This window comes from Lepidochelys olivacea (genome assembly GCF_965140295.1).
Source record: "Lepidochelys olivacea isolate rLepOli2 genome assembly, chromosome: 10".
Lineage (NCBI taxonomy): Eukaryota > Metazoa > Chordata > Testudines > Cheloniidae > Lepidochelys > Lepidochelys olivacea.
In genome coordinates, this window is record NC_140420.1 from 2,690,328 (window position 1) to 2,707,605 (window position 17,278).

At 48.4% G+C, this 17,278-nt stretch overlaps 1 protein-coding gene across 3 annotated transcripts in view; it reads right to left on the reverse strand.

Annotated features, from left to right (window-relative positions):
• Positions 1-16,851, reverse strand: part of CACNG3 (calcium voltage-gated channel auxiliary subunit gamma 3) — a 70,157-nt gene extending 53,306 nt beyond the window's left edge. The window contains exons 1-2 of one of the 3 annotated variants that reach the window (XM_084641791.1): positions 16,746-16,851; positions 15,261-15,413 (exon numbers count right to left, since the gene is read on the reverse strand). In XM_084641791.1, coding sequence (XP_084497917.1) covers positions 15,261-15,402 — 142 coding nt within the window. In that variant the 5' untranslated portion in view covers positions 15,403-15,413; positions 16,746-16,851. Of the gene's footprint in view, positions 1-15,260; positions 15,691-16,745 lie in introns of those variants that run through there. The other 2 variants (XM_084641792.1, XM_084641790.1) reach the window with 2 other exon arrangements.
• Positions 16,852-17,278: the final 427 nt, after the last annotated feature.

The window sequence follows — 17,278 nt, forward strand, 5'->3', positions numbered from 1 at the left end:
AGACACATAACCCTCAAATGCGACCTATTGTTATCCTGTTGCCAACAGCAAAAGAGGATGACATTACCCCTGTTGTGTGGCATTCCCAGGGACTTTGAATTTATTTTTCCCCCCATTTTGCTCTTCTCCTCTGCTCACAGGTCTGCAACAACATGACATTTTCTGCTCTCATCCTAGTCTTTTGCACTAAATAAGAACAACTTGGCAACGTTCCCCCTCCCCCCCGAGAAAACGGGGACATTAGGTTAAGTAATATGGCTGCTGTACATGGAGTAGCACATCCAAGAAGAGGAGATATCTCCTCTAATTTGATGACCTTTTGGTGTATTTCATCAGTTGAGCACCTATAGATAACTATGGAGAGGTAATCTTTATGCTGAAGGTACCTAATTACGTGCTCAGAACTCAACATGCACCCAATCTGCTGAGCTCTTTTTAAAAAAACTGGCCTAGCAGACTAAAGCCATTGCTATATGATGCAGATTCTCTATGCTGGGCTTCTTCTGCCTGACATACCATGCTGAGTATCTTTTATCCCTAGTTTCCTCCCCAACTTTTCTCTTTACAATGGTTCTTTTTCTTCGAGAATAAAACAAGTGTAAAATATTCTTGTCCGGTAAGATGGATCTGGCCTTACATTGTACTTACCTGTATGGGGTTTTCTTATTTCGTTGCAATTGCTATGGGTGTTTTTTTTCCTCCGTACAATAAAAACATTTACTTAATAAAATTGAGTAGCAATGGCGGATGTAAGGATGGTTAGAGATGACCATCCCTTGCAGACCCAAACAGTAGCATTCTTAATTTTGGATTTGATGCCTAAATACCAAGGTGGAGGGAAGATCAGAAATAGATAGAACCTGAGAATATTGTCATAAAAATGTTACCTTTGCAGGAATCATAATCTATTTGCCTGTCCTTTACTATTAGGTTTACAAAAAATGCCTACATTTTCAAGCCTGTCAAATGCAGTTACTCAGCCTGGATGAGGTGGGTGAATTTTGCAAGGCAGAGATAGAGACAAACAAGATAAAGGAATCATGCTACCTGTTGCAAAATGGAACAATATGCCGTATGCATGAACTCATTGGATCATTCCTTCTTTGGAAGTGCTAACCATGGAATAGTTACAGGCTAGGTGCCTCCGAGGATGGAAATTGGTTGGGGTACAGACATGAAATAGCCAACACACCACAAACTGGAAAAGTTCAAATAGAAGAACTGACCGTTGCAGTTCACCTGTCTGAAGCTTTAAAATTCTGGTACTGTTCCTTGTCCCTGGGACTGAAATTAAAATAGAACAATGGCAAATTAGTCTCACTTATCAGGCTGTCTGCAGTGAAACATGGTGAGAAAGTGAAATCCACTCACAGGGCAGCGATTGAAACAAGAGCAGAAAGTGGTTTAACTTCACTCTGCCCTTGCTAGAGATAGAATGACTTGGTCAGTCTCAGAGGCAGCGCTGTAAGTTACTCACAGGGCAAGACACATAACCCGGAACAGCAGCTGCAGGTATTTATTCTGACTGTGCTTAGCTGTAGCATCTGTGAGTCTCACAGTAAATTATAAACAAATACATACAATATCAAACAAATACATACAATATGTACAATACATAAAATATCAAGCTGACCTTACAGATGACTTGATTAAAATAGGGCTCATGATCTGCTCTCACAAAAGGCACATACATTAACAAACTACCCTTGAGGTATAAAGTGCATCGGAGTTGGCCTCTGGTGGAGAACTTGGAAACGTCAGCTCCCCAGGCAGAGATGCTCAAGTGAGAGGTGCCTTGCCTGTGATCTCGCAGAGGACAACCCCAGCAATCAACAACATGAGTGACTGGGCAGGATACAGAACAGATTGGAGCACAGGGGGAAAGTGATTTCCAAAAGTAACCAGATCCGAGAGCATTCAAGGCTTCACAGGGGACAACCAAGAGCTCAAACTGCACCAGAAGAGGAGGAGACACTGAAGGGAAATGAACGTGGCAGAGGAGTATATAAGCCAATAAATCAGGCTCCAGCACCATTCATATTGTGCTGTTATTTGACAAGACAGGTGTAGATCTAACACCCCACAACATGAACATTGTTTTTCTTGCCTTTTGTGGTTTGGAGTTCTAGATCCCTGGGGTTCATATTGCACGCCATAGCATGGTATCCAGGCACAGATGCAGAGCTGATTCTGGGCTCTCTAAGGAGGGCTAGAAACAAATAATTGTTGGCAAGAGTGGTTTCCATGGACAGAGAGGCCCCTGTTTTTATAACTGCATGTATGTGCATAATGTCTGTGCACAAGGACTGTACTTTGATTTACAGTCTCAGCAACCACACACACAAATTTTCCTTTTTTGCACCATTATGGAAATCTCTGTCTTAGTGTCAATATGGATTTCTGTTTCTGCTCTGGGGGATAAGGTCTGATTTTTCTGGGCCTCATTTTGCAGAAATCAATCCTTTCTTTTCTTTTTTTTCGTCATCACAGAATACATGGTAATTTGAGTACAAAAATGGATTTTGTTCTGAAATCTTTTTGATGTGTGTTGGGTGGGCCAAGGTTAATTTCACTTCAGACAATTATTCCTTTATATTCATTTCATACATTTGTCAAGCAAGGTCACCATCCAGTCAATTGTAGCCAATATTCAATATTTTCCCCTCAGAAATCTCAAAATAGATGTGCATGTCAAGTGAGGTTTATGTTTGCTTTGGGTAATGGCATCAAGAGGTTAACACTTTCAAACAGGCTACTTTGTATTTTCCTAGGACATAAATATTCATCAGGACACGGAATGTGCTTTAAAATAAAGCACAGCCCTACCTGCAGATTATATTTCTAAAATATTAAATTTAAAATGTTTGAGCTGATCGACCTAAGCATGGAGCTTAGAAGGTAAGACTGTAAAGACTCATATGTGAATCATCAGGGCTAGTCCCACCAATCAATGAAGTTAACACTTTTTTGTTATATAATCAATTTTAAATGCTATAATGAGGAATGCAATAGTGTATAATATAATAAGGAATGCAAACTCTGAAATGTCTTCTGTTTATTGAATTTTTGTGGAGCTCTGTCAATATACATGAGCAAAGAAAGTAGACACCAGTAATCAAACAGACATGGTCACTCTTTATCACAGCAGGTGTCTCCTTAATCAAAGGAATCTCTCTAGATGCCTGCTGATACCTTACTTTCTCCCTGAAGTCTGGGTTCACGTTGAGCCATGGTTCATTATAGTCTGAGCTTTAGGATTTCACAAAAGGAATGGCAAAATAGATGGATTCAATTTGTACATTTAACCCCAGAGAAGAGAAAAGAAAAGATACAAATAACTTTAGGAAGAAATGTGAAGCCATAAACCACAGTGAGTTCTCTGAAGATTGCTTTTGAAAAAAACATCTTCAACTATTTCCTAAATATCAATGACTAAACTAAATTGTAGCAAGATAAAACTTCAAGAAATAAGTCCAAAAAATCATGTCAAAGATTGTAAAAGGCTATATCACAATTCTAGCCTTTCTCCAAGGACACAGAAGGAGTCAGTTCCTGGAGAGCTGGAGACAGGATTCAGAACTCCTGGCTGCTGGACCTGTGCTTTAACCACTAGATAACACTCCTTCTCCTTGTACACTTGTACTATGTACTATGTACTGGATATATTAGATGGCTCTGAAAGTGCCTTTCAGATAGATTGGGTAATTGTATATCTGAAGACCCAGGGAGATGAGGAGAAGAGGCTGAGTTTTCATTCCATTTCCCTCTTCACTTTCCCGTGCGCCAAGGCTGGGGTTGTCAAAGCAGCCTACGGGAGTTGGATTTGGGTGCTTTACCTCCTTAGGCATCTACATGCTATTTGTGCTGATAAGAGTTAACAACAACAAAGGCCACAGCAGAGCCATTCTATGAATCAGCCAGGGAGAGAACGTAAGAGCGGCCAGACTGGGTCAGACCAAAGGTCCATCCAGCTCTGCATCCTGTCCTCCGACAGTGGCCAGTGCCAGGTGCCCCAGAGGGAATGAACAGAACAGGGAATCATCCAGTGATCCCTCCCGTCGCCCATTCACAGCTTCTGGCAAACAGAGGCTAGGGGACACCATCCCTGCCCATCCTGGCTAATAGCCATTGATGGACCTATCCTCCATGAACTTAGTTAGTTCTTTTTTGAACCCTGTTATAGTCTTGGCCTTCACAACATCCTCTGGCAAGGAGTTCCACAGTTGACTGTGCGTTGTGTGAAAAAATACTTCCTTGTGTTTGTTTTAAATCTGCTGCCTAGTAATTTCATTTGGTGACCCCGAGTTCTTGTGTTATAAGAAGGAGTAAATAACACTTCCTTATTTACTTTCTCCACACGTGTCATGATTTTATAGACCTCTATCATCTCCTCCCTTAGTTGTCTCTTTGCCAAGCTGAAAAGTCCCAGTCTTATCAATGTCTCCTCAAATGGAGGCAGTTCCATACCCCTAATCATTTTTGTTGACCTTTTCTGAACCTTTTCCAATATATCTTTTTTTTAGATGGGGCGACCACATCTGCATGCAGTATTCAAGGTGTTGGAATACCATGGATTTATATAGAGGCAACATGATACTTTCTGTCTTATTATAATGAGAGGGTCATTTACAATGTGAACCATGCACTTTGACACCCTTCTCTATAGAAGGGCCCTCCTGTGGTTGCTGCAGAGTGGTGCTAACTATTTATACATTTTTAAAAAACCCTTGTATTAACTTGATAAATGAGGTTAATGTCAATTTATTGGAGTGTACATTATGTGCATTTAAAATCCTTGGGAAAATCCATGTGAGCAGTAATTAGTATGATATAGGAGACACTTAGCAAAGTTTAACATCCTGGCCATTTCATCGAAGCTCCTGTCAAGATACCCAGAGCAATCACAGCACATTGTGGACACATTGGGACACAAATGCCATTTTTGAGTTATAGTACTTTAAAAATAAAAAAAAAAATTAAATAAAAAGGGCCTAGCTTTCAAAAGTGGTGATTTTGGGTGTCCAACACGGGACTCTTGGAAGGGGCCGGATTTTTGGAAGCTGCTGAGAGCTCCTGCCCTTGAAAAATCAGGCCCCTTTAAAGTATCTCAAATTGGGCTTCCAAAAAGCACTAGTCACTTTTGAAAATGTACATCTAGGTATTTTTGAAGTAAAATCACAATATGTTCTGCACTGATCAGTCTCTATTTTAAATGCATTAAGTAGGTGTTGCACATCAAGCCTGGGACCAGAGCTGGTTTGCATGAGCAAAAATAGGAATTTAAAACAACCAGCCCCACAACATTACAACTGTGAAAATGCCCCAACACTGGCAATGCAAAACTAACAGCCTCTATTATCCACTCCTACCTGAGTAAAAGGAGGCTTCTATCATACATTATTAGAATCATAGAATCATAGGGTTAGAAGGGACCACCAGGGTCATCTGGTCTAGCCCCCTGCCAAGATGCAGGATTTGTTGGATCTAAACCCTCCCAGACAGATGCAGTCCAGCCTCCTTTGGAAAACCTCCGGTTAAGGAGCTTCCATGGCCTCCCCAGGCATCTGCTCCACTGGTCGACGGGTCTTACAGTTAGGGAGTTTTTCCTGAGATTTAATCTAACTTGGCTGTGCTGTAGTTTGAACCCACTGCCTCTTGTCCTGCCCGCCGTGGCAAGAGAGAACAACTTTTCTCCATCCTTTTATGGCAGCCTTTCAAGTATCAGAAGACTGCTATCATATCCCCTCTTAATCTCCTCTTTTCGAACTAAACATACTCAGTTCCTTCCGCCTTTGCTCATACGGCTGCATTCCATCCCTTTGATCATCTTTGTTGCTCGCCCCTGGATCCTTTCCAGTTTCTCTACATCCTTTCTATACATTGGTGACCCAACGTGGACACAGTCCTCCAGCGGAGGCCTGACCAGTGCCGAGTAGAGCAGTAGTCTCACCACCCAGGATTCGCATGCTATGTCTCTGTTAATGCAACCTAAAAATTTATTTGCTTTTTTTTGCAACAGCATCACATTGCTGACTCATGTTGAGGCTGTGATCCACCACAACTCCCAGATCCTTCTCAGCAGCGCTGTTGCCAAGCCAGTTATCCCCCATTCTGTATTTGTGCATTTGGGTTTTCTTCCCTAAGTGCAGCACCTTATCTTTGTCTTTGTTGAATTTCATTTTGTTGTCTATAACGCAGTTCTCCAATGTATCAAGGTCCCTCTGAATTTTAGCTCTAGCACCCTAAGTGTTGGCAACCCCCTTCACCCCCAGCTGTGTGTCATCTGTGTGTCCACTTGATCAGTCTGCTTTCTATACCTACATCCAGGTCATTAATAAATATGTTCAACAACACTGGCTCCAGAACAGATCCCCCTGGAACCCCACTTGAGACCTGCCTCCAATCTGACAGCATTCCATTAATAGCTACTCTTTGTTTGCAGTTGTTTAACCAATATGTCTCCACATATTTTATTAATTAATAATACAGAAGCTTGGAGATGCCTTTAACAAGATCAGGGCTCTATTAAACTAGGTCCTGCACATATACACAGCAAGAGACAGTCCCTGTCCTGAGGAGCTTGCAATCTAAACAGAGGAGAAAGGGAAACAGGCACAGAGAGATAAAGCAACTTTCCCAAGGTCACAGGTAGAGCAGGAATAGAAGCCAGGTCTCCTGACTCCAAGCCCAGTGCTCTGTGCACTAGATAATGCTGCCTTCCTGTATGCACACAGCATATATAGAAATGTGGGGGTAAAATTCAAGCCGGTTACTTGTGCCTTGGTAAGTATCCGTTGCTTTATGCCCAGGGCAGGAGAGAAGGGCTGAGGTTCATCCAGGAGGTGACTCTGTTTCAAATCAGTGGAGTTCCAAGAGTAGCAAGTTTAGTTCAAGGCGTTTGATGGACTTCTGAGTTAAATCATCCTCAGGTGGGAGCTGCGGCATCACCTACTCAAGACAGCTTTAGAACAAAAACTCCCCTTTGTAATTTACAAGTGTTTGATCCACATGCTGAAGTGATTGGTTCCCCTGTGCCAATACAAAATGCTCTGTGTCCACAGAGAGTGCGGGGTGATCCCACCTGCATCTGAGCTCAGTGGGTTACTCTCTGCCAGTTGTCTGTATATTCCCTAGACTAACAATAACATTTGGCATGTCTAGACCACATTCCAACCACGGATTCAAAAGCATTTGACACATATGGATTCACACACATAGCCCTGCTGAGAGGCAGGTGTCATTATCCCATTTTACAGATGGTAAAACTCAGACACAGATGTGCAACGATTTGCACCAGGTTATAAAACTGCAGAGTCAGGGATCGTAACTCCTATTGCCATGTTCTCACCATTCAACCACACTCATCTGAATCTCTGTATTCTAACCACCGGGACGTTAGCATATTATCCCCCGTGGGACAGTCTATTCACAGCAGTAAAGCCTGGAGGATCCCTTTCTCCTGTAATAATCCTCAAGGTCTTCTCCCTTTAAAACCAATGCTACATCCCACAGCCATCGGCCTCGGGATTTTTCAGCCTTTGTTAGCCATCCCTAATTGCGTACAGCCGTAATGGAAGCAGTGACCCTACATGGAAAAATTCCACATAAGCCTCATTCACATGCAGACTTCCACCGCTATTAAAGAGTCACAGCTCTGGAGACGCCAGACGACACACCGCTCCTATGCGGTTATACAATGCCCAACTCTGAGCTGGTTCACAGCACACATTTCACTTTCACCCATCACAGTGACTGCTCTGTTACTCCTCCCGCGCCACTCGCAGGCAATGTTGAAGCTGTCACTTTGTACAGCCCTGAATACAGGTACTCGAGCCATATAAACACATTGTCATTCTAACAGAGACAACTGCAGGCCTTCTATCCAAACCAAAGAAAACAACCCCCTCCCCAAGACAGTTTCTCAAAGATTAGTTCTCAGGAGCTGGTTAAAGCAATCTGTGCCTCAGGGTAAATACTGGCTACATGGAGGTTCAAAGCAAACTGGGTACCTGAGCACAGGCGTGTTTGAAAGGTCAGGGGTCTGGCAGGCAGTTTGTGACCTGGCTCCCTTCAGAAGCATGGTCTATGGCTCTTGCTCTTTGACCTCATTCCAAAATCAGAACTTCCAGGAATTCCACTTTCCCGCTTCCACTGAGACTTTTACTTGTGTATTGGAGGCCATGGTCTAGAGTCTTTAGTCCAGCCATGCTGTACCTGGTGCAGGACCACAGGGGGGTGGGACTGGGACAAAGTTGGCTCTAAACCACCTGTCACAGGGGGACACTCACGTCTTGTGAGTGCCTCCTATGGGCTGGCAGTGGTACTGCAATTTTTCTTTTTTGCTCTTGATGCCCCATCAGCTGCCGACCTGGCCAGGCAGGTCTTCAATGGCTCAGCCCTCTGGCCAAGTCACACAGAGTCAATATGCATAAATGAACATCTTCAGGGGTAACAAAGGTCCAGCTAGGACTATCACTGTACCCTTGTTAGCGTCTTCAGCCCTGTCTCTGGGCTCAGTCCCTCCTGGGCTAACTTTAAAGTCCTTTCATTTCCTGTTATAGAGCAGCGCCCCCAGGGGTTTCTGCCTGGAGACCCTTTGTCTTCACTGGTTCTCACTGCCCCAGATCTCCAACCAGGTCATCTCTCAAGTTTAGTCCCCTTCTGAGGAGTAACTAAGAGTTCACCAGACAGTCTGTCTGCCCTTACCAGGGTCATGAGCCCCATCCCTGAGCCCTTTACATTCCAGCCCTTTGCTTGGGCTTCTAAACGAGCTTAGGCCTCTTCCCCAGTGGCTGGTGGGGGGACCCAGGTCCACCCACTACTCTGGGTCCCAAACCAGGGACCCTATGAACAGCAGTCATGTACTACTCCCTTTAACTCCTTCAGTTAGCTGCTGCTGTTCTCCCTGGGCTTCTTCCCACTGGGTCTCTTCCCGGCCACCTCAGCCTGTAGGGTTACAGTTCTCAGGTGCACGTTCTACTTGCAGAAAGCGGAATGCAGCCAGAACTCAACTTCTGGTTCTCTCTGAGGCTCCTGTGGCCATAGCATCCATCCTTTCCCTCTGGCCCCAGCAAGGAACTGACCTGCTCAGGCCCCGCCGCTCTTTTTAGCCAAGCCTGCTGTGCTGTGATTGGCTACTTCCCTGCAGCCTTTCTAGGCAGGCCTGAAAGATCCAGCTCTGCTGTTGCTTTCCTGGGGTGGGGTGTGGTAGGAACCAGAAGCCTCCAGCAGGGGCCCTCAAAGGACCTGATACACCTTGTCATACCACCTTTATACTCCCCCCAAACCTAGGGCTTGATGGGGACTGGTTGATCCCCATTGTATGTAAGTGCACTAGGAATACAGTCACATGACCGGACCGTTAAAGTGACTGGATACACCCTAGTCAGGAACAACAGAGTGGGCCGCAGTGACACTACATCAAAGATACCTTTGCCAGTGGTCGAGTTATTGACAACCCAGAAGAACAGGAACTGGAATACTTATGGATCAGTGTTCCAACTGATAAATCATAGGACAGGGTTCCGATGGGGTTCTATTACAGACACCAAACCAGGTGAAGGAACAGCATAAGCAGCTCTTTAAACATCTATCTATAACGTATGGAACGAACAATTGTGTTATCATGGGGGTTTTCAATTTGGGGGACACGTGCTACAGGTCTCATGCTGCCTTGTAGCTTCTAAACATTATAAATAACTCTCTAACACAAAAAGCCTCGCAACCAACTCAGGGTAATTCTATATTAGACCTGACTCTAATGGATAAAGATGAATTGATCACAGAACTAAAAATTGATGCTTACTTAGGTACAAGTGATCACAACCTAATTTCATTTGCTATCTGCAAATAGAACACAGTCCAAAGCAGAAATACGTATACTTCATGTTTAAGGGCCGACCCGTCCCCGTTTGCCCGTCTGCCCCGTGTCGATGTAGACTACGAGCCCTTTGGAGCAGGTTCTGTATCGTACAATGTGTTTGTGGAGTGCCATGACAGACTGCGGGGAATTAACAGGTGGGCCTGCACTCTGATCACTCTGACACCAATTAGTTCCCCTGGAGAAAGCTGATTGGTAATTACCTTTAATCAGGCAGGTGGGCTGGATGAGCTAACGAGACAGTTAGCCCATCAGTTCAAGACTGATAAAGAGACACGGGAAGGAAGCCTCAGGGGGCAGAGAGGGGAACAGGTAGCTGAGTCCAGGCTTATGAAGGCCTCAGGGAAGGGAGGCCTCAGGTCCAGAGGAGAGGACCAGAAGCAGAAGCGATGTTGTAAATAGACTGTTGGTGGAGGGAGCTCAAATACATCGCATGGTGCGTACACAACCAGTAGAGTCTGAGCCAGTTTCTGTGGAGCAAAGAGACAGGAGCCTGCCCTGCTCCAAGTGCCTCGCACAACGGAGTCTGATCTCCGCTGGGGCCTCTAGCCAGTGTGTAACAGGATATTAACAGCCAGATGGCTACCAGCCTTGCCAAAACAGCCCATGGTAGGATTCAGGGGGAAGAGCTGGGAGGCTACTGTGACAGTGAGTGGGGCTGCAGGATTTTTTTAAAAATAGTACTAGATAGTTTTACGACCATTAATGAACGTATCTAATTGTGTGAGATGAACAAGGGGCACCCCACTGTAATGAAAGCACAGCGGATCACCTTCATTGGTCAGGAATGTTTTCTATCCAGCGGGGTGTCATAGAATATCAGGGTTGGAAGGGACCTCAGGAGGTCATCTAGTCCAACCCCCTGCTCAAAGCAGGACCAATCCCCAATTAAATCATCCCAGCCAGGGCTTTGTCAAGCCTGACCTTAAAAACCTCAAAGGAAGGAGATTCCACCACCTCCCTAGGTAACGCATTCCAGTGCTTCACCACCCTGCTAGGGAAAAAGTTTTTCCTAATATGCTATGGAGGCTTTTATCATCCTTGCAGCAACAGGCACTGGTTATTTCTGGGGACAGAATACTGACCTGGATGGACCAGTGCATGATCCAGAAGGGCAACCTCAGCTGATGAGCAGCCTGAGGCCAGCTCCCTAGTGCGGTGGGTATGAAACACAATTAAGTGGGGATTACGTTACTTAACCAAATAATGCCACAACAGGGTCAGCTACAGAAAGCTCATTTAGCCACCCTCACTTCAAGAAAGTGAGCAATAACTTTGTCTCTCTAGAAAGATGGTGGTGATCCTAAGGGTTACACCTGGAGAGACCTCTATTTGGGACTGGGCGTAGTGAGGCAGGTGCCTGAGAAAGATGAATGGGCACAGGACAGTGTTTAAAATGTGGATAATTCAAACAAACTGGGCCTGGTTGTCCTCTCATTCACACCTGGTTTACACTTCTGTAATAACTTGGAGTTACTCCCAATTGACACCAGCGTAAGGAAGAGAACAATTAAGAGCACTATATTTAATGTTGCTGAGTTAAATTAAATCTGATGGAAACCAAACAGCTGTTACTTTTCAGGAACCAAAGCCCAGCTCAACTATTTCCTTTTCTCCATAAAAGTTCTGTGCATTTTCCCCTTTCTATATTAACAATGAAGTCAAAGAAGAGGAAAAACAAATTTATTATAAACCACTAAAGAGGATGCACAGGAACAAAATATATTTGTCAAGTTTGAGCAATAAGGTAGCTTAATAAGATAGGCACATATTCTACAAGTGATAATTAAAATTCAAACACTACAATTTAAAACAAAGGCCACGTTAGCCTGGTAGTCTGTGAACTCCTGCCTAGACTCTAGATAACAAGTCAACCATTAATTTGTATTTTCCAGTGTGGGTGTCTCTATGGGTCCTTTGCTGATTCATTCAAGATTTATCCTCTTTTGCTTATGGGCTTTCTACAGTCATGTGACATAAATTGTTCCCACACAGCTACTGTGCATGTGTAACTGACATGTATTTAAAAGGCATCAGAGAGACAGTACAAACTCAACACTCACTTTGGCCATTTGAATAATCTACCATCAACACTCAGGAAGAGAAAATCTAGCACGTAACAGTTTGCCATTTAATTTCTTTGCATAAAATACATTAAAAAGCCATGAGCATGAACTGTTCAAGACAAGTTCTGTTTCCCACGCATGGACAGCACCTGTTAATGTTAACAGCATATTTTGCCCCTTTGAGCTCAACATTTTCATTTCCAGTTAGTGTTGATATAGGGCAAAATTCAAGTATTTCCAATCCAGGAAAAGGAATATGTATAAATTCAGGTATGATTGAGGAGATATCTCCCTTAGAAGCCAGTCAGTATTTCTTGTGCATAAAAAGTATTTCATGCACTATCTTAACAGCCATCTTATGGCACAGCAGAGGCAGGTGGGTCTCAAAGTGACTAATTCAATATATTTTGTCCAGCTGTTCTGTTAGAGAAGGAAATTCAGAGCTCTTTTATTTCAGCAAAATGTCCCCTTCTATCTAGCTGAGAATGTTGATCTGCTGCTCACCCTTTGCTGGAGGCAAATTTGTCTTTTCTAGCATCAGATCAGTTAGAGCACAAAACACGAACTAGTTTCTCAGGCAAATATTAAGGAGGCGCCGGTAGCATCTAGCGCTGTGCAGCCAGGCACCTCCAGCGATTCCACCACGTCTGGAACTGGCAGTTTACTCATGGGCATTGGGTGGCTCAGTGGTTAACAGTGAAGGGTCCCTTTGAGCCAGTAGCTGAGCTGCAAATCAGCCAAAGTGAGTGGTGGCCAAACTGACCATTACTGCAGTAATGCCCTGATCAGAATAGAAGCCCCATGGTAGTAGATGCTGCACAAACACAATGGTAGACAGAGTCCCTGCTCAAAGAGCCTACAAGCTAAGGCCCCAGTCCTGCAAATAATACTGACGGGCAGACTGCTGGGGATTGAAACCAATGTCCAGGTGCAGCAATCCACTGTGAAGCTATCAGTTGTAGGATTGGGGCCTCAAAAGACAAGAGGAAGGGTGGAAGACAGGAATACAACATAGGAGTGATCAGTGCAACGTCAGGCACTCTTCTCCTTAGTCATCTCACAATTTCACCGCTGACCTGTGGGAAATGAATTGTGCTATTCACACTGGGGCTTCAGCTGGATGCTGTGTGGCACCTTATTGACTGTGTTATACAAGAGAGCAGGATATCAGTTCTAAAACAACCCAACCCTGTTCTCTCTCTTGGTTTGTTCCAAAGCCGCAAGTTACATCAGTGAGGGTAGCACAAAAACAGTCATTTAAAAAAAAAATGTAACACACAAAAATAAGAATTTCAGAAATACCTTGTGCTTCCCTAGCACTTTTCACACACCTGGCTCTTTCCCCCTTTACCTGTCCCCATCCCCAAAAGAGTGTCTTTACCCCAGATTAATTTATATATAATTAAGGCCTGATGCATAGCAAATGGAAATGCTCACACTGACCTCAACAAACGTTGGATCAGACTTTTAATACCATTTACACATGTGCACACACACAGAACACAAAAAGGAGGAACATTTTTGTGTACTTGTCATCAAGTATTAAGCACTTTCAGACACCAAGGAAATAGGCACCTTAGAAATATCACATCTTATTTAGCCAGGTTAGAGAGAGAGAGTTTCCCATTACAAGGTGCAAAGTAGGGAGAGGAACGGAGCTTTATGCTGTAAAAGGCCATCCGTGTCCAAGTACCTGGTTAACACATGTATCCGGTCATTACAGAACCAGCTGCTGCAATTTATTTCAACTTCCCAACCTGGCTCCTCTCTTCACTGGTTACTGCTCAGGTATTAGGGCTTGGATTCAGGCCATCTTTATACTTAATCATAATTTCCTGTTCCTAATAAAAATAGCACACAATAAAACTTTTGGTAGAAATAACTCAGAAAAGTGGCAGCTTATGTTGATACAGCAGAGTCAGGTTTGGAGCTTGTAGCCAATGGAGAATACAGGGAAGAGCACTGCTCCGGCTGCTGGCAAGGAGGTCATGGAGTGATGTAGAAGTACACTACAGAGTGAAGTTCTGACAGACATTTATGGACTTGGGAAACTGGATTCCAGTGAGTGATGGGGGCACGGATGGGCAGGTGGGCATGGTAGGTGCTTCCTTCCAGATACAATATCTAATGCAGCCTTTCCTGAAGTGCGAGGTGTAGTCCCTTTCCCGGCTAACATGGTCAGGATGAAGAGGCTGTGTGACTGGTTTTTGTTTCCTGGAAAGAGGGCTCAGCATATAAAAACTGGAGACCTGCTGGTCTAATGGATGGAATCATCCAGTTGTAGTCCAGCAAAGACTGGACTAGTGGAGAGTATCTCTCCAGACCTCAGATTCATGACTTGGAACAGGGACTAGGATCTTCCTTAGCACACCACTACTTGACCTGCTTGTGTGTTATTTATCCATTCATGTTCGAATTAGAAAAAGAGCATGGGCATCAAGGGGGACCTATGGCCCACTAAAACAGCGGTTTCTCTGGTAAGGGACAGCACAGAAAGCTGTTCAGAAAAAGGAAGAAGTGTGGTGCCCAAACTGGCATCCTGGGAAAGCTGAAACAGGCCCGGCATTAGGAGCAGCTCTTATCAGGATGTCTTTGGAACATCAGGGCTCTCAACCATCCACCACAACTTCCCCAGGGGACCAGACAGAAGCTGCCCATGAATTTCCTTCAAGTTTCCATTCGCCCGCTGGCTGTATTTGTCTCTAGAAAGTTTTAACGCCCACCCCATATCCCAGACCAGGGATTAGAGTAGAAAGGGGCCGCTGGCTCCTGTTGATGTAAGTAAATTAGTGACCCTTCGGAAGCAGGAGCCAGGCAGAAAAGTTTAACTTTAACCAAAGGAGAACAGGGCTGGGTTAAACAGAAACTTGATTTAGCAACGATGGGAAACCCGCTCGGCTCTTTCTTGTCCGCCTGCCTGCGGAGGGCTCTATCTCCTTTTCATCCTGACAGCACCGGCCACACTCCTGCGGCCAGCCCATGCCCCAGCCCAGCGAGGCTCCAGGCCCATGCCACAGGGTGCCCGCTCCCCTGGCGTGGCTGGGGAAGGGGATCTACCCAGGCGCGCCTGTCCCTGCTCCGGAAGCCGGGGTCCGAGGGGAGCGGGGGCAGCGCACACGGGGCACGAGTTGGCCGGTGCCGCTGGGGAGCAAAGCCGGCGAGGGGAAGGGGAAGGGAAGCCCCCAGCCCGCCCTCCAGCCCGCCCCGGCTGCCTTCACTCGATGCCCCCCGAGCGGGGCTGAGCTGGCTGCTGAGCGGCGCCAAGCCGCAGAAGGACTCGGCCCCTGCCCCGGACCGTCCCGCTGGGGACATACCTTCCAGACAGCACGTTCGCCACAAGCCCGAGTGGGTCATCACCTCCTCGTTCTTCCGGCTGGTCTCATTGTCGCCCGTGGCCTTGGCCCGGCACACGCCCCGCGAGTACAGCCAGTAGTCCGTGCCCACCGCGATGGTCATGAGGCTGAAGGCTGCGAAGGCGCCCACGGTGGTGATCAGCATCTGGACGCCGCGGTCACACATCCTCATCGCGCTTCATGGTCCGCCGGCAGCGGGCCAGGGGACGGGGGCGCAGGGGCGAGGCGCGCCCGCCCGGCCGGGGCCCGGGGCTGTCCCGCGAGGCTGAGCCGCAGCCGGGCTCCGGGCGCGCATCGCGCTGCCCCGGCCCGGCGCCCCTGGGTCGGAGCCTGGCTCGGGAGCCGCCTGGCGGTCCCCTGCCCGCGGCGCGGCGCCGCCACTGGCGCGCTCCAGGCGAAGGCGGCAGGAGAGAGGTGGAGACCGGGGGGGGGGGGGGCGTGTGGCAGGGGGGGGGGCTGCAAGTGTGTGTGTGTGTGTGTGTGTGTGTGTGTGTGGAGAGAGAGAGCTCCTCTCGGGGGGTGGGAAAGGAGGCACCGCGCTGAAATGGACCCGCTCCCAGCCCCTCCGGGAGCTCGCCCCGGTCCCACCCACAGCCGGCGGGGGCAGGGAGAGGAAAACAGCAGCAGAGGAAAGGCGCAGGGCTCCCCGGGGTGCTGGAGGGCTGCCGGCGCAGGGCCCCCGCACCACACCCCACCCCGGGGTGCTGGAGGGACCGCTCCAGGCACAGCCCCACCCCGGGGTGCTGGAGGGACCGCTCCCGGCACAGCCCCACCCCCACCCCAGGGGTGCTGGAGGGACCGCTCCCGACCCCCTCCCCCGAGGGACAGCCACCGGCTCCGCCTTCCCCTCAGCCCCGCGGGGATTGTGCTGGGAGCTCTGGGGAGAAAACCACGTCCCCCCCGAGCCTAGGGACTCCCCAGCCGCCTGCCCCTGCGCGGGAAGCCCTGCCCTGCCCGCCGCTCCCCGCTTCTCTGACTGCCTCCGCCAGGCTCCCGGCCCCGCCAACTGGCCATTCAAGTTTTCATGATGCAGAAGCCGGAGCCAAGTGATGCGGAGCGGATGAGCCCCGGCTGCAGGCAGCTCCCTTAAAGGGGCAGCCGGCTGGGAGGCCCGGAGCGGGGCCCGGCTGCTGCGCCCCTTCCCCAGCCCCGCGCTAGCGCCGCGAGCGGCCGCTGGGTCCAAGCCCCGGGCTGCTGGGGGGCACAGGCAGCAGGCTCCGGGCAGCACGCGCCAGGCACGAGCCCCACGTCCACACACCCAGGGAGAGCCCCAGCCGGGCACACACACAACTCGCTAGTCTCACACGCGCGCACGACTCACGAGATGCCACCCACGCGTGCCTGGCTGCGGCGGCGACACGCTCTCGCTGCTGGAGCTCGTGCCTTGCTTTAGCCTGGGGCAGTGCCCCCCCCCCCACGCGGGGCTGCCCGGCGCGATGCCCCTACCCGTGCAACAGCCCCCCCGGTAAGCCGGGCTCGCCCGCCGGCCTGATCAGATGGGCACTTGGCTTCTCCATGGGACCCGCTGTCCCAAACTCAGCACGAGCCTCCCGCTAGCCGGGCCAGGCCGGTGCATGCCCCCCCCCCACCCCAGCCCCTGCCCCTCCCTCTGCGCCCCCTGCCCCTCCCCGTCCTGCTCTGCCCACCCCCGGCCCTCTGCCCCGCCCTGTTCTGTCCCCCGCCCATCCCCGTCCTGCTCTGTCCCCCGCCGCCCCTACCCCTCCCTGTTCTGTTCCCCCCCCCCGCCAAGCCCCTGCCCGCGGAGAGTGCCGGGGAGCCGGGCAGGGCGGCCGGAACCGGGCAGCGCCCGTGTGACCCTTTGCCCCTGGACTCTGCTGAATGTGCCGGGCCTGTCCCACCCTCTGCCCCCCTGCATGCCAGCGACACGGCTGTGCCAGAGGCGGGCGAGGTGGGGCTCGGCGGGAATGTTTCTGGAGCACCTCCCCCCCAACACAATAAGAAGCCAATGGAGGCCCCTT